A 17,758-nucleotide genomic window follows, 5' to 3' on the forward strand; every position below is an offset into this window, starting at 1 on the left:
TTTCATTTCAAGATGAGGGAAGGACCAACAAGATTAGAAAGGAGAGTGTGGGCATTCTACTCTTGCCCCCACTTAAAAGAGATAATAAACCATTCTACTATATCAACCCAGATGTAAGCATATAAGGTGCTGGGAAAGATAATCAGACACACACACCCATGTACACACCAGGAATTATGGGAAATTGATATTCTATGCAAGGATGCCCTTTTCTGCTTCACTGTCTCACTGATGACTTGATTGTGTTTTCTCCTGCAGCTACCTGCTCCCTGATGATAGCAAAGCCACCAAGCACAAAACTCTGGTAATAAAAAAGAGTCTGAACCCTCAGTGGAATCATACTTTTGTGTTCAGTGGCCTGCATCCCCAGGATATAAAGCATGTTTGCCTAGAACTTACCATCTGGGACAAGGAGGCCTTTTCCAGCAACATCTTTCTGGGAGGAGTTCGTTTGAATTCTGGAAGCGGTGAGGGACTAGGGTACCCTTAGATAGTCTGACTCAGCATGGGGCAGGGGAGTGGTTCCTACAGGTGTAATGTGTCGTAGGTGTATTTGTAATTTCTGCTTAGCTGACTCTTGAGATTTCTATAGATGCTCTATTCCTTTATCCAAGGTTCGGTTCACTGTTAAAAATAGTACTCTGTAACTCTGTATCCTTCAGCTAGAAGTTTGGGGTGCATAATGCTTATATTTGGACCTCTTATAAAATATCATTTACACTTTAGTCTGAGTGAATTTCAACCGCTTTCTTGGGCCTTACTTCAGGATTTGCTTAGGAGACAATCACCATGGTGATACACGCTTCTGACAATGACAGTACACCACAAAGGACTTCCCAGACCAACTTGACTTCATGTTCTTCTCAGTGCTGTCCAGGGCTTGCAGCCTTTACTCAACACTGGTTGAATTGAAAGGAAATCCATTTTTCCCTAAAAAATAATGTCTCATGTTCAGACAGGTCACAGAAACGCAGAACTGGTGCCACAAGACACAGCTATACCAGAGTGAATTGGGAAAGTTTTAGCAGCAGAGCAGGTGCAGCCCTGCAAACTTTCATTATCCTAACACTAGACCAGCCACAGTCTGCATGCAACAGGGTCGGCTTTCCTGTGGAGAAAACACCCCCACCCCTGTGATGCTCTACTTATGTATAGATTAAGGCTGTCTCTGTCACTAAAATGACAACTCCCAGGTCACAGAAGTGGCCTTGTTCAAAAGGGAGAGCCTTGGAGCCCAGTTCAGCCTGTTCTTCTGACATGTTAACTCAGTCGAGATGAGCCAGCTTTCTACTTAAGCTACCAAAGTGAGTAAGAAACAAGCCCCCAGGGCCATCATAATTTGTTCCCCATCACCTAGGCAGAAGAGAGTAATGTCGCCTGCAAAGGATGTATTCTATGCTAACATCACTCATTAGATATGGTGAGAACAAACCAGTGAAGGTCTTTCTGGTCAGCAGAGGTTGATAGGTATCAGTCCAGAAGATGAAAACATTTCACTTCTAAAGTATAATGCTCCCCCTTCGCTTCTTTAGGTGTGAGCCATGGGAAGAACGTGGATTGGATGGACTCTCAAGGGGAAGAGCAGCGCCTCTGGCAGAAGATGGCGGACAATCCCGGAACTCCTGTAGAGGGCGTCCTCATGCTCCGTGCCAGCATGGGGAAGAGCAAGCTCTGAAGGTACCAGCTCTCCAAAGTGAGGCCTCCCGGGACTGTCTGGTTGTTATTTCCTACCAGTGGTAGGCTCACGACCTGGAGTCGGCTTCCTTGCCATTTCTCACCTGAGCCTATTGGGACATAAGGGGAGAGACGTCAATGTTATGAATAGCTAGGATCTTGCCAGCTGTCTTATAAAAGCATGTACTCTCTATGTCCACAGGCTAGGGCTTTTTTGACTGGATGATAAAAAGTATACCACATGGTCCTGTTAACAAACACATTGTGCAGTAACTCATGGGCTTTATCGCATAGGGGAAATGGCATGTGTTTATTTGAAACTACAGTTGAGATTGGGAGTCCCCCAGCTTCTTCTAATTGTGAGTGACTTTAGGTTTTCTCAAGGTTGAAGGGAAAAGGGAACCACTTGGAACGTAGGCCTCTTGTAGAGTAAGAAGGGATACTGGCTACCCTTTCCTCACCCCAGGAATCCCCATGACCCAAAGAAGGCACTGTGGGCATGGTTGCTCGGGAAAGAGGGTGGTCCTATTGTTGTAGCTAACTTGTGGATTAGCTGGGTGAATTTTCGAGATGAACTGAGGTTTTTATTTTTGTGGTGACTGTGTAATTGATACTCTAAATCATCCCATTTTGGGGAGCGAAGAGACCTAAATCATTACACCAGGACATCAGATGTAAACAGGACTGACCTGGGAAAACTGGGATGTAGGGTCACCCTAATTATGACCTAGCTATTGAGAGAGCTGTGTTGTAAACATTTATAAAATGTTCTAAGCCATTAACTAAAAGGGAATAAGAAGCAATGCACATTTTTGAGCCCCTACTTGTATTACATCTGCTATATCCTGTTGCTCAAAGGAAGTCACATGGCCAAGCCCCAAATCAAGAGGTAGGGAAATATACTCTGCTCACACTGAAGCCATGGCAAGAGTGAGGGTGCTGGAAGAGATGAAGGATTGTGGCCAATAGTTCCATCCCACCTCTGTCACTTGGAAATGCAGAGGCTTTAGCCACCAAACTTAGATGCAGAGGGAGTTAATGCTGACAAGGGACCTTGGACCTGTTCCTCATTTTGCACAGTCCAAAATCTGAAGCCCATAGAGCAAAGATGACTTGCCTAAGATCATATAAAATCTGTGAGTGTATCTGGACTTAAATACAGGGTGTAACTTCTAAGCCAGTGTTCTGTCGACTGTGGTCTTCCACTCGGCATGATCCTATGCTAATCGTGATGGGCAAGAGCACATAGATGGCGGGAGGTGGAGTCAAGTCTGAATGTTTGTATATGAATATACTTGACACAGTCTTCTTCTGGAGTCATATTCTAGCCTCTCAGCTCATTTTTTCACTTGAATTCATGTAAAATTCCTTAAAAGGGTGGATACTGAATTTTAGTAGTAGGAAAGCTAGAATCATCTTCAGGTAGCTAATTCTTCCATATTCGAAATTTCTTTTTGAATTTTGAAAACAGATTTAAGAATATATTTATCATTATTCTTAGTAAGGTGAATAGCAATCCATATTGACTGTTATTCAAAAATAGGCTATCCAGTTCTAGGAAATGGAAGTTATTAGTTAAGTGTAGCTTAGTGCATATGATACAATTTTTAAAACTCACACCTGTATCTCTATGTTGCCCTTCTTAAAAACAGAAAACAAAAACTGTATGATCATCACTACTTCCTATATTGGAAGAATAAATGTCTTCAGACTTGACATGGCTCAGTATATCCTCAATGACATTTTTAGGGGAAGTGAGAGGGTAAGCCTGGAGACATTTCTAAAGTAGACAGACTGAGTTAGATTTATTCACTAATAATGAAAGTGGCAAAATTAATTCCAAAATATCTTGAACTCCAGATGAGCATGAATTTCATGTATTCGGACCTTTGCCACAGTTAGAGCAATTGTAAGAGTATTATGATTTCATAAAATCCAACATCTAACTGGGTGTTTCCATAATGTAAGGCCCAGGTATGCTGAAGTCCATCAGAATCCTGTTGGTGTGACTCTCAGAAATAAAAGGCAAGTTGATCTTTTAGGTTACTTTTTGTTAAGTATAGCGTAGAGGTACAAAAAAGATTTTTAATATAAATGATACATGTGAATGGCACAAAATTAAAATAGTTCAAAATTGTGAAAAGCAAGTCTTACCCTTTCCTCTTCCATATCAGAATATATTGACAGTCTCTTTCTTTTTATATGGCTACAGTGTACTACATTATAGGGGTATATTAAATTTATTTAACCATTCTTATCAAATACCACATTTAATATGGTTAATTAAGCTATCTATGTTTGGTGGCTTTTTGAAGCAATTTTTTTTCCAGAGTAAACACTTTTAAATTCAAAATGAGATCTGTATATTACATATCAACTCTGCTTTTGGTTATTTATCCTACAGAGATTGATAAATATGTTAAAAATGAGTACATACAAGGATATTTCTTGGAAAAGATTGGAAAACATCCAAAAGCCCTTCAATAGAGGCCTTCTCTAATACCATTCATGCCTAATTTTTCTATTTCATTAATTGTTCCCTTTCCTTGTCTGTTAAGGATTGTAAAATGCTTAGCTTTGGATTCTTTTTTTTTTTTTTTTTGGCTGTGCTGTGTCTTCCTCATTGCCCCTTCCACAGGGGCTTTCTCTAGTTGCAGAGCGTGGGTTTCTCTTATTCTCTGGAGCACGCAGGCTCTCTAGTTGTGGCAGGCAGGCTTACTTGCCCCACGGCATGTGAGATCTTACTTCCCTTACCAGAAGTTGAACCTGCATCCCCTGCAGTGAAAGGTGGATTCTTAAACACTGGACCACCAGGGAAGTCCCTCTAAACATTGGATTCTTTGATGCTTGTTCTCTCTTTCCTCCTCACTTTATCCATCCTCAGGTATTACCATGGATGGTATCCTCATTGTTTTATGACCAGCTTCCCTGGTGGCTCAGGTGGTAAAGCATCTATCTGCAATGTGGGAGACCTGGGTTCGATCCCTGGGTTGGGAGTATCCCCTGGAGAAGGGAAATGGCAGCCCACTCCAGTACTCTTGCCTGGAAAATCCCACGGGCGGAGGAGCCTGGTAGGCTACAGTCCATGGTGTTGCAAAGAGTCAGACACGACTGAGCCACTTCACTTCACTCACTTCATTGATGGATTTAATTGGGGCTTCCCTGGTGGCTCAGAGGTTAAAGCATCTGCCTGCAATGTGGGAGACCTGGGTTCGATCCCTGGGTCAGGAAGATTCCCCTGGAGAAGGAAATGGCATGCCACTCCAGTATTCTTGCCTGGAGAATCCCATGGACGGAGGAACCTGGTGGGCTACAGTCCATGGGGTCGCAAAGAGTCGGACACGACTAAGTGACTTCACTTTCACTTTTGCTTCCCTGGTGGCTCAGAGGGTAAAGCATCTGCCTACAATGCGGGAGACCTGGGTTCAATCCCTGGGTGGGGAAGATCCCCTGGAGAAGGAAATGGCAACCCACTCCAATATTCCTGTCTGGAAAACAAGAAGCCTGGTGGGCTATAGTCCATGGAGTCTCGAAAAGTCGGACACAATTGAGCAACTTTACTTTACTTATACTTATGACTTCAAATTTGCATCCCCAACCCAGACCCTTTCTCTCAGCCCCAGGTCCTGATCCAGCAGTTTATATGATATCTCCACCAGGATTGCTCATACTCTCAACATAGTGAAAAATGAACTCTTTATTCCACCCTTTTTCTTACACCTATATCTTTCTGCTCCGCTATATTCTGTCTCAGTACCTTGTCCCATCATCCACCAGGTTATACTAACTAGACACTGGGTAGTGACCTTTTCTGTTCATTGACCTGTAGCAGACGTACAATATTAGTTTTAGCTATACAACATAGTAATTTGATATTTTTATAGATTATATTCCATGTAAACTTATTATAAAATAGTGACCATATTCCATGTGCTGTATCCTTATAACTTATTTATTTTATACCTAGTAATTTGTACCTCCTTTTACATATTTTTGGAGAAGGAAATGGCAACCCACTCCAGTATTCTTTCCTGGAAAATCCCATGGACGGAGGAGCCTGGCAGGCTGCAGTCCATGGGGTCACAAAGAGTCGGACAGGACTGAGCGACTTCACTAACTCACTCACATATCTTGCGCCTCCCCCTACACTTCTCCCCGCTAGTAACCGCTAGTCCTCTGTAACTGTGAATTTCTTTTGTTTTTTAATTTTTGGCTGCTTTGGGTCTTTGTTGCTGTGCATAAGCTTTTCTCTAGTTATGGCGAGCAAGGGCTACTCTGTACAGTTGTAGTGTGTGGGGTTTTCTTATTGCTGTGGCTTCTCTTGTGACGCCTGGGCTCTAGACACCCCAGCTTCAGTAGTTGTGGCTCGAAGGCTCTAGAGAGCTAGCTCAGTAGTTGTGGTCCATGGGCTTAGCTGCTCTGAAGTATGTGGAATCTTTCTGGACCAGTAATTAAACCAGTGTCCCCTGCTTTGCAAGGCAGATTCTTAACCTCTGAACCGTCAGGGAAGCCCCTCTGTTTTATTATATTCACTAGTTTGTTGTATTTTTTAGATTCCACATACAAGTGATAGCATACAGTATTTGTCTTTCTCTGACTTATCTCATTTAGCATAATGCCCTACAAGGGCATCCATGTTGCTGCACATGGCATTATTTCACTCTTTACTACGATTGAGTAATATTTCATTGTATATATGCACCATGTCGTTTTTACCCATTCCTCTGTTGATGGGCATCTAGGTGGCATCCATACCTTGGCTATTGTAAATACTGGTGCTGTGAACATTGGGTATATATATCTTTCCAAATTAGTGATTTTTGATTTATGCTTCTTCCTTACCCTGAGGCAAAATTAATCAGGAAATCGTATTGATTATATCTCCTGAAGATCTCAAAAACCTATCCAATTCTCACCATCTCCATGCCACCACCTAGGTATAAGCCACCATTACCCTCATTGGAAAAGACTTTGATGCTGGGAGGGAATGGGGGCAGGAGAAGAAGGGGACGACAGAGGATGAGATGGCTGGATGGCATCACTGACTCGATGGACGTGAGTCTGAGTGAACTCCGGGAGTTGGTGATGGGCAGGGAGGCCTGGCGTGCTGCGATTCATGGGGTCACAAAGAGTCGGACACGAGTGAGCAACTGAACTGAACTGAACTGACCCCTCTCTGTAATTGTTACAAATCTCCTAACTGCTATTTTGGTAGCCACTCTTGCCCTCCTTCAATCTACCCTCCACACAGTGGCCAGATTTTCCCAGCATGTTAATTTAAAATGTTTAAACATATGGGAAAGTTGAAATGATTTTATAGTGAACACCCTTATACCCACCACCTAAATTCAACTTCTACCAGTAGGCTATACTTACACATCATTGGCTATATGTCTGTCCTCAGTTCAGTTCAGTTCAGTTCAGTCACTTAGTCTTGTCTAACTCTTTGTGACCCCATGGATGGCAGCATGCCAGGCCTCCCTGTCCATCACCAACTCCCGGAGTTTACTCAGACTCATGTCCACTGAGTCGGTGATGATCGTTTAAAAATTGCAAATCTGATCATCCTTTAAAACCTTCTGTGGCTTTCCATTGCCCTGTGAATAAAATCCAAATTCCTGCTCATTGCCTGCCAGGCCCTGTATTAGATGATTGCTGCCTCCAGCTCACCCCACACCATGCCTCCTTCCTTTCTCCCCTTTTAGCCACACGATGCATTTCTCTACTTTTCAATTGTGCCAGCCTCTAGTCTCTCTCACAGCCTTTGCAATGGAATCTTCTTGCTCCTTCTCTTTATTGACCTGATTTCCATTCATCATCCAGGTCTAAAATGTTACCTGCTCAGGGAAATCTCTCCTGATGCCCCTCTGCCTGACTAGGTCACCTGCCTCTCTTTCCCCTTCACTACATACATCAGAATTTTAATAAATTATTCATGTAATGAGTCCTATCATGCCTGTGTCAATTCCCTTCCCACCACATCCCAAGAATATAAGATTCAGAGGGGCAGAGAGAGATGGTATTCATATTATTTCATAGCTGCATCCCCCATGCTTAGTTAAGAGCAGGTAATAAAATATTTGTGGATTAAGTGAAAGTGAAAAAACAGTAAAAAAAAATGTTAGAATATAGGTATCTTTAGAGATCACTGTTACAGGGAACTGGGATCCACATAGATCAAGAAAAATATCTGACTCTGATTGGTCTTTTAAAAGCAACCTTTCTTCTTGCCTAGAGAATCCCATTGACAGAGGAGCCTGGCAGGCTACAGTCTATAGGGTCACAAAGAGTCAGATATTACTGAAGTGACTGAGCACAGCACAGCACTATAAGTACTTTAGTTCAATCCTAGACAGCACATTTCAGCTTCTCTTGGCATAGATAAAGCACAGAGTGTTCTCTCCAGCCTAGCATCTCAGCTTCTCAGAAGAGGAGACCATGGCCTTACCTGGAGGATCCTACTCCTTATTTCAAGCAGCCCTCAATTTTTTTCTTAGTTGAATCAGACAAGTTATAAAGAGACCTTGGCAAGCTTACAAGCCTGATTTCAACCGTTCCATTCGTAAATAGCACCTACAGAACACATGGAAGGTGTGTATACCAGTATATCAGCTTTCAGTTTGCTGTTTGTTGTTAATGTTATTGGAATCATCAGGATATGGATTTTCCAGTTCACAAAAGCACCAGCCACAAAGATATTTTGATGGGACTTTTTATTTTGATTTCCTTTGCCTTAGAAAAAGCTTAAATATATGATAAATCATTTCTAAGTACTTAACTAATGGGTGAATCGAGCCCACCATATTGACAGTAATATTAGCAGCAGCAGCATCTACTACTCCAGGGTTTCTATTTGGCAGGGGAAGAGATAGCTGTGGAAAAAATAAGGGTAAAGCCCACTCTTAGAAGCAAACTGGATCAGGATATCAAGTCCCAGAAGCAACTCAGAGTGAACTATGATGGCATTTTGGGCTGTGATCAGTGTTTTTCTTCCATGTAGATACTTCACATGAAACTGAGCATTGCTTTTAGAAGTTGGCAGAAAAGATTTCCTCCCACAATGGTATATTTATGACCTCTGAAGTTAATGAAAAAAAAAAAAAAAGAATGAGGAAGTTTATATAGGCACCATTATAGCAAACATTGGATCTTGCAAGGCTTGAGCAAGAGCCATGGAAATTGGGCCATATCAAGGATTCCACAGGATTATCTGAATATGGGGTATGAATGTAATACACTGATTCCAGAGCATTGCTCAAAGCCTACTGAACAAAATCTCCATGAAATTCCATCATTTTTTATCAAGCTTCTTGGGTGATTCTAATACAAACGGATCACAGTTTGAGGAAGATTGTATTTGAGGAGAAATTACATTAGCTATATTATTTGCACCCACTCTGCATCATGATAACACATTGGATTTGATTAACCTGAATGTTATTCATTGTGAGCCAACCATGGTGAGATGGAAGGAGCCTGAACTTGAACTCACATTGACAGAAGCTCAAGTCTTGACTACATACCAACTGTATAACCTCAGTCAAGTTCGTTATCCAATCTAGGCCTTGATCTAGTTGCCTGGAAAATAGGGATAATTGGGCTGCTTTGGAGAAATTGAAGATATCAAATGAGATAATATAGGTAAATATGCTTTGCCACTTCTAACCCACTGTGAAAAAAAGATCATTATTAGTGATCTAGAGATAGCAACAAGCTGGAATCAAGATTGCTGGGAGAAATATCAATAACCTCAGATATGCAGATGACACCACCCTTATGGCAGAAAGTGAGGAGGAACTAAAAAGCCTCTTGATGAAAGTGAAAGAGGAGAGTAAAAAAGTTGGCTTAAAGCTCAACATTCAGAAAACTAAGATCATGGCATCTGGTCCCATCACTTCATGGGAAATAGATGGGAAACAGTAGAAACAGTGTCAGACTTTATTTTTGGGGGCTCCAAAATCACTGCAGATAGTGATTGCAGCCATGAAATTAAAAGACGCTCACTTCTTGGAAGGATAGTTATGACTAACCTAGATAGCATATTGAAAAGCAGAGATATTACTTTGCCAACAAAGGTCCATCTAGTCAAGGCTATGGTTTTTCCAGTGGTCATGTATGGATGTGAGAGTTGGACTGTGAAGAAAGCTGAGGGCCGAAGAATTGATGGTTTTGAACTGTGGTATTGGAGAAGACTCTTGAGAGTCCCTTGGACTGCAAGGAGATCCAACCAGTCCATCCTAAAGGAGATCAGTCCTGGGTGTTCATTGGAAGGACTGATGCTGAGGCTGAAGCTCCAATACTTTGGCCACCTCATGCAGGAAATTGACTCATTGGAAAGGACCCTGATGCTGGGAGGGATTGAGGGCAAGAGGAGAAGGGGACGACAGAGGATGAGATGGCTGGATGGCATCACCGACTTGATGCACATGAGTTTGAGTGAACTCCGGGAGTTGGTGATGGACAGGGAGGCCTGGTGTGCTGCGATTCATGGGGTCACAGAGTCGGACACTACTGAGCAACTGAACTGAACTGAGAGATAGCAATCTGTGGTTCATAATCTCTTAAGCCCTTCTTTTCCTGGGTGTTTAGCTAGGTCTTAATCATTCTATAATGAAGTAGTCTCCAGTGTATAGCAATAATACAAAAAATACCCAAAAAACTCCTTACTTTGTTGTATCATCCATTGTGGCATTTCCTACTTCATCTGATTAGATAGTAATTTTTGCAAAAGTGTTCCATTTGATGGAAAGAGAGACTTGTCAGCTTTTTGTTAAGAGTTTGTAGAATCCGTAAACAAACTATCTTTCCACCCTTTTCCTTAACATTTTCATTGTAATGACCATTTCTTACTATGGCCCATCACTTATCTCCTATGTCAGGGAGATCAAACCTGCCTTCCTCACAGGGTTGTTCAGAATCTCACTTTTTATCTACAGAAGGAAATTTACCATTCTGTCAAAACAAATTCCATAGAAATACAAATGCTGTGGTCATTATGAGGAATGCATGGTGTTTCAAAGATTAGTACTTCTTTCTCATTTACCGCATTAGAATTTATTGACTTATACCGGCAGAGGGTTCCTTTCATACTTGGAAAAAGGAGATAGAATATATAGTTAGTATTGTCTATAAGTGACAAAATACACCTATAGGGAGTAGATCATGTTTTTCTTTCCAGTATTTCAGCAAAGAAGGATAAATGTCTCTTATTTTGTTTTCCTTTGTCTCTGATTGAGGCAGAAATTAATACAACAAGCAAGTAAAATATTTCGGTATAATAGTTAAAGCAAAAGTTAAAATCATTGGCATTTGCTAAGGAAAAAAATGTCTATAGAAGGGCAGAGAACTAGATATGAACTTGAGTCAAAATACTTTTACCCTTTTATTGTCTTTGTCTGCTTACTCTGGGGGAAGGAATCTAATTGCTCCTTCCAAGTATGATTTTCTACTTAGCCAGAGGTTCATTTTGTCTTCAGAAAGATGAAACTTGTTTGTGCAAATCTATGGAAACTGATGGGTCCCAACAGTAAAAATGTTTTATTTATTTATTTATGGATTTTTAAAATTGGGATATAATTGCTTTACCATGTTGCATTAACTTCTGCTGGACAATAACATGAATTGGCCATATGTATACTCACTCATATCCCTTCTTCAGCCTCTCTCCCACCCCTGCCCATTCTACCAGTAAAATCTTTTAAAATCTTTCCCATTTGAAAACAGGGAAGGGAGCCATTCCCTTACAAAACAGTTTATGTCAATCATTTATGTTTGAACTGTAGTTAGAGTGATTGCCTATCAGGAATATATTTGCTTTTCCATCCTTTCCAATATTCATTATTCATAAATTGATGTCTTGAAGGGAGTTCGTTGGTTTTCAGTTGCTATGAAGAAAGAAATGTTTAGACTTTTCTGAATCTTCTTGCTTTTGACCTTCTTTATTACCCTTAATTAATTTGTCCTTCTTAATTCCTAAGTATCATCTTACATTGTGCCTCTGACAGATGGGGTGTAGCTCCGAAGATGGGAGATGTCCTTAATGTTTTTGGATTAATGGAAATGTTATTAGTAATTTTCAGGTCTTTTCTATCACCTCTGAAACCAGCTCTGTTACAGTCATTTGTTGGCAAAGCATCTGAATGCACAAAGCCAGGTTGGGGGAGGAGGAGTTACCCTGACTGCTTCCTAAGGAATCAGAATGCAAGGGCTACTAAACAGCCCTGCGGAAGTATAATGAGATGGGGAACTCCTCCTGGAAAGACTATGGTATTAGCAAGAAATACTGTCTTCTTGAGTAGAGAAGTGAGGCAGGGACCCCATGCCTGAACACCAATTCATGGTTGATGAATGACAGGTTTGATTAGAGACTGGGCTTCTGTTTTCCTGAATGGAGTATGTAACTTGGGCCAGGCATGAATCGCTAAGGACAGGGAAAGGGGGAGAAGGGTGGCCTCCTTTGGACATTTCCTTTATCCCTTCCACTAGGCAGCATTTCTCAAAATAAATGTTGTATCAATATAAATATTTAAAGAGCCTCAGAGACGGACACCACATTATCAGGGCAAGAACTGGCCCAACTCTGAATGCACTAGGTCCCTGTTGCTGGATTGAGTGTGGTTGTCACAGGCAGGCTGTTTTTCTCTGGGCCTGAAGATGAATCCAAGCGTTTAGTGGACTGGAGAGGGAAGATGCACTTGCAATACCCTAAGAACACCTGAGGATTGCTGGGTTCCTGGGACATTGGAATGGCAGCTCTCCTTGGGAGGAAGTAAGGGTGGAAATTTTCCAAACTCTGCCAAGGACTGGGTCACCTGTATCTGCCTTGTCCCTAGCATGCAGCTACTTTGTCTGCCAATTTACTCTCCTAAGCTCTGGCTTTGCTAGAAAGTTGATCTCTTTGTTTTTAAACTATTAGACTTTAAGAAATTAAAGAAGTATTAGGTTTGCAGAAAAATTAAACAGAAAGTACAGAGTTGCCATATACTACCATTCCCCTCCCCCTGCAAGTTTCACCTGTAATTAACATCTTCTGTTGGTGTGGTGATGGTGTGATACATTGATACAATTGATTAACCAACATTGGTGTGTTATTGTTCATTGAAGTCCATAGTTTACATTTGGGCTCACTCTTGGTGTTTTACAGTGGTATGGGTTTTAACAAATGCTTGATATCATGTATCCACAACTACATTCTCATATAGAATCTTTTTGCTGCTCTAAAAATCCCCTGCACTCCAACCCCTAACAACCACTGGTCTTTGTTACTGTCTCTATAGTTTTGCCTTTTTCCAAAATGTTATATAGTTGGAATCAATTATACAGTATATAGCCTTTTCCAACTTGCTTCTTTCACTTATCAATATGCATTGAAGTTCCTCCGTGTATTTTGTGGCTTAATAACTCATTGATTTCTTTTTTTCGACTGTGGTAAGAACACTTAATGGGAGATGTACCCTCTTAACAAATTTTTAAGTGCACAATACAGTATCGTTGGTTTTAAGGAGAGAGGGAAAAGGATGGAAGATTTAAGAATTATTGTTTCTTAAACATGTAAAATTTCTTTAAAATTTCTCAAACATTAAAAAAATTACCTGGAGAAGATGGGAGGTCTGCATTTATTTTGCTGGTTTTCTTGGTTTTATTATTGGCTATAAATGATTGTTCCTATTTACTTGTTTTGCCATGTATAGTGCAAAATCAGTAGCAATGCTTAAACACTTAATATGCCTAATTCTAAGCTTCTGTATGGATTGTGTCCCCCAGACCAAAGCTTTGTGCCACTCTGTACTTGCTGCAAAGTGTAATATCTTTTTCATTAAATTCACTTTCCTAATATCGCTCATGTGTTCTATTACAAATTATTCCTGGGTGCTTGAAGATACATATACTTGAAAATGTGTCGTGTGTCACCTAGTCCTCCTGTTTTTATACTTATTTGTCTTTGGAGCAAAGCACATTTGCTGAATTGAGACACAGTTTGGATGACTGTCTGGTGTCTAAGATTCGGATGATGTTGAACAACTCTTCTTGTTGCTTAGCTATTGAATCTCTCATTTTGGTTTTTCTTCACCTTTCTTTTTGTAAAGCTGAACCCTGACACCATCATTCCCTTTGCTCTGGGCAGTGATAAGAGAAGGGATCAAAGAAGTGACATTTATTGAGCACCTACTATACATCAGGGACTTTATAAATTATTACCTATTATCTGTGTTTAAAAAAGACAAAGGACAAAACTGGAGACATGAGTCTCAGGTTAAGTAACCCATCTAGTATGTAATAGGCCCCACCCTACATTTCAGATCCCAAAGCCCATGTCCTTAGTTCTTCACCAAAATGTACCCCAGATTCTCAGGGTGTGATTCATGAACCAACAGCATTAGCTTCATCTGGGAGCTTGTTGGAAATGAAGAATGTTGTGCTTTAAGCCAGATTCAATCAGAATATTCATTAGAACAAGATCCTTGGTTGACCTGAAATCACAATAAACTTTAAGAAGCATTGACTGGACCTTAATATTTAAGGTACTTGATACTATAGCCTGGTTGTTGTGAACATTGGCCTAAGACACACCCCATTTATCAGTCTTTTTTTTTAAACTTTTATTGAACTATAGTTGATTTACAATATTGTGTTAGTTTCAGGTATACAGCAAAGTGATTCAGTTGTATATATATATTATATATATATGGACTTCCCTGGTGGCTTAGATGGTAAAGAATCTGCCTGCAATGTGGGAGACCTGGGTTGGATCCCTGGGTGGGGAAGATCCCCTGGAGAAGGGAATGGCTACCCACTCCAGTATTCTCTTGCCTGGAGAATTCCATGGACAGAGGAGCCTGACAGGCTACAGTCCATGGGGTCGCAAAAAGAGTCAGACATGACTGTGTGACTAAGCAAACAAATTTATATCTATACATACACACACACACACACACACACACACACACATTGAAGTGAAGTGCAAGTTGCTCAGTCATGTCCGACTCTTTGCGACCCCATGGACTGGATTGGGTAGCCTTTCCCTTCTCCAGGGGATCTTCCCAACCCAGGGATTGAACTCAGGTCTCCTGCATTGCAGGTGGATTCTTTATCAGCTGAGCCACAAGAAAGCCCAAGAATACCGGAGGGAGTGGGTAGCCTATCCCCTCTCCAGTGGATCTTCTCGACCCAGGATCGAACTGGGGTCTCCTACATTGCAGGTGGATTCTTTACCAACTGACCTATCAAGGAAGTCCCACATATAATGGAAGAGAATGTAAAAAAGAAATATATATATATATATACACACGCACACACACATATTCTTATTACAAGGTATTGAGTATAGTTTCATATCCTATACAGTAGGTCCTTGTGGTTGTCTATTCATAATAATGTGTATATTTCCATCTCAAGCTCCTAACTTATCCCTTTCCCCTTTGGTAACCATAACTTTGTTTTCTACTTCTGTTTTGTAAATAAATTCATTTGTATCTTTTTTAAAGGAGTTTTAAAGATATTTATTTGGCCGCGTCAGGTCTTAGTTGCGGCACATCAGATGTTCAATCTTTGTTGCGGGTGTAGCAGGGCTTCCATACCACTCTAAAAGGGGCAAAATACAGCCAGTTCTAACTGTAAGATGTTGTTCTGGGTGCTCTACCTCTGTCCCTGCTTTTTTCCCTCTTTGTCCTTCTTCACACTGATCTGTACCCTAAGAAGCCAACCTTAATGAACTGCTTCACAGGGGCTCTCTTGCCATGTGGAGTTTGATTGGGCTTGGCCAAAGGAAGGGACCAGTAGGAGATTGAATGGTGAGATCAATATAGTTCTTCCCCTGGCTCCTTCCTACTGGATCACGGGGGTTATGCTCCTCTGCCCAGGACTAGAGCTCCTGGCAGGTGGCCTTCCCCAGCTGGAGGTATGGCCACCACTCTTTCTCTCCACCCCCGTTAGGCCTAAGAGGGGTAGTCTTGACCATGGTCAGTTGCAGTGTCCCTCTTCACTTTTCTTTAACCCCAACCACCCCTTTATAAATAGTCCTTTTGTTACTTTTTCCTTAAGATTCCATTCATAGTTTTAGTATTCCATTGTTTCTGGCTGGGACCCTCATTGATACAGTAATTGGTATTGGGGGGTATTCTTAAAAAGTGGTCCCTGAAAATAGAATTTTAGGTTTGTCACTCCCATATTTGAGGAGCATTGCGGGTGCTTGGCAAAGTAAAAGATGCTTAGTTAGTTTGCTGGAATGAATGGAAAAAAATGATCTTCCAATCTTTGCACCTCTAATAACCATAAAAACTCAGATGACCATAAATTAAGAGGGATTGCTCTCTAAGGTTTCCTAATATGTACAAAGATGGTCATCGAAAGATATATGTTCCCTTTAAAAGATTCCATTGGCTCTCTACAGCAGACATCCCTGCTTCTGATTATGTCTGCTGATAAGAATTAAGAAAGCATTTCTTGGTCAATACTTGGTTACCAAGTCCTAGACTTTATTGCTTTGCTCTAGTAATGATAGTGCGTCTGGACTAGCAAGAACGTCATCAATATGATGGATGAGCCTCTGTAAAGACAATGAAGATTCCTCCAGAGCCCCTTATAACAAAGAGCCACAGAGGTGGTGAGTGTTTCTTAGGTCAGAAAGTAAAGATAAACTGTTCTCTGTCATGTGAATGCATCATTATACTTAGACTCCAAGGACGTCTAACAAGGTATCTCCTCTGACCTAGAAACTCAATTTATGGTGAAGAAAGCACAGCTGTGAGTTCATGCCGTGGAATTCATTGGTCTTACCACATATCTCAGCACCTCCAAAGTAGCTGGTTTGATAGAGGAATGAAATGGTTTACTCAAAGGTCAGTTATAGAAAGCACTGATAGCCAATGCTTAGTGAGGCTGGAGAGATGTCTTACATGATAGAGTATATACTTTAAGTTGCTATTGTTTAGTTGCTAAGTCATGTCTGACAGTTTGCAACCCTATGGACCATAGCCCACCAGGCTCCTCTGTCCAGGGGATTCTGCAGGCAAGGAGACTGGAATGGGTTGCCATTATACAGTGCTGTAGCCCTCATAGCAGAAACCCATGGGTTCAGGGACCAAGATGTGCAACTGGCAGTGTCCCTTCTTGTTGTTATACTTAATAAGCTACTTAAGTAGTTTTTCCTATGTGTCTACATGAACTTGGGTGCAATGAGCCAAAGGGCTCTAGTGCCCAAGGAAGGCACTAGCATTTTTACGTAGGAAATAGTCATGGTGCTATTATATTGCAAGCTGAGAATGCCTCTTAAATAGGTAGGGCCCCTCACACCACTAAAGCTACAGGCAGAGAAGAGGTACTAGCTCAGATGATTATTAGGAAGAAATTGAGTTGCTTATCCACAGTTGAGTTGCTTGTCTCCATAAGGAGAACTGTATCTAGAGCTCAGGGAATTTATCGAGATATCTGCCAGTTTTCCAGTGCTCAGTCATCCTGGTCAGGGGAAAACTGCAGCAAACCAATAAAAATGGTCACTAGGAAACCACGTCCTTTCCACAGTGAAGGTTTGGGTCAATCCTCCAGGTAAAGAAATTCAGCTGAAGTGCTGGCAGAGAGTCACAGGAGAATCTGAAATGATTATTAACACAGATCTCATGAGCAGCTACCTGAGTGAGATTGAAGCACCTTTGTTTGACATTAACTGTTTCTTCCAACCTCTTTCTCCTCCAACTAGCTTCTGGGTAGAATGCCGGTGGTAGCTAAGATTTTTGGTTTCTGGTGAGTGTATCAGAGAACTGATATTACCCTGCAATGATCTGGTTGTCAGGAGTTGGGGAAATGTTCTGATTGTATGTGGTACATAGTAAATAGTTTAGGCTTTATGGGCCATCCAGTCTTAGCTGTAACTACTGATGTTTGCCACTGTGGAGCAAAAGCAGCCATTAACAATAAATAAAAAAAGAAAAAAAAATATGTGTGTGTGCGCCTGTGACCCAATAAGACTAATGACAAAAACAAATGGCCAGACTACGGGCTATAATTTGCTGACTTTTGCAGTAGGTGAGCGCCGAAGAATTGATGCTTTTAAACTGTGGTGTTGGAGAAGACTCTTGAGAGTCCCTTG

General features: G+C 41.2%; 1 protein-coding gene across 4 annotated transcripts in view; it reads left to right on the plus strand.

Annotated features, from left to right (window-relative positions):
• Positions 1–13,511, plus strand: part of SYTL5 (synaptotagmin like 5) — a 278,287-nt gene extending 264,776 nt beyond the window's left edge. For all 4 annotated transcript variants that reach the window (XM_027963201.3, XM_060408401.1, XM_060408400.1 and 1 more), the window contains 2 exons: positions 259–467; positions 1,533–13,511. In XM_027963201.3, the coding sequence (XP_027819002.1) occupies positions 259–467; positions 1,533–1,675 (352 nt within the window). In that variant the 3' untranslated portion in view covers positions 1,676–13,511. The remainder of the gene's footprint in view (positions 1–258; positions 468–1,532) is intronic.
• The last annotated feature ends 4,247 nt before the right edge of the window (positions 13,512–17,758 follow it).

Source organism: Ovis aries, chromosome X, assembly GCF_016772045.2.
Source record: "Ovis aries strain OAR_USU_Benz2616 breed Rambouillet chromosome X, ARS-UI_Ramb_v3.0, whole genome shotgun sequence".
Lineage (NCBI taxonomy): Eukaryota > Metazoa > Chordata > Mammalia > Artiodactyla > Bovidae > Ovis > Ovis aries.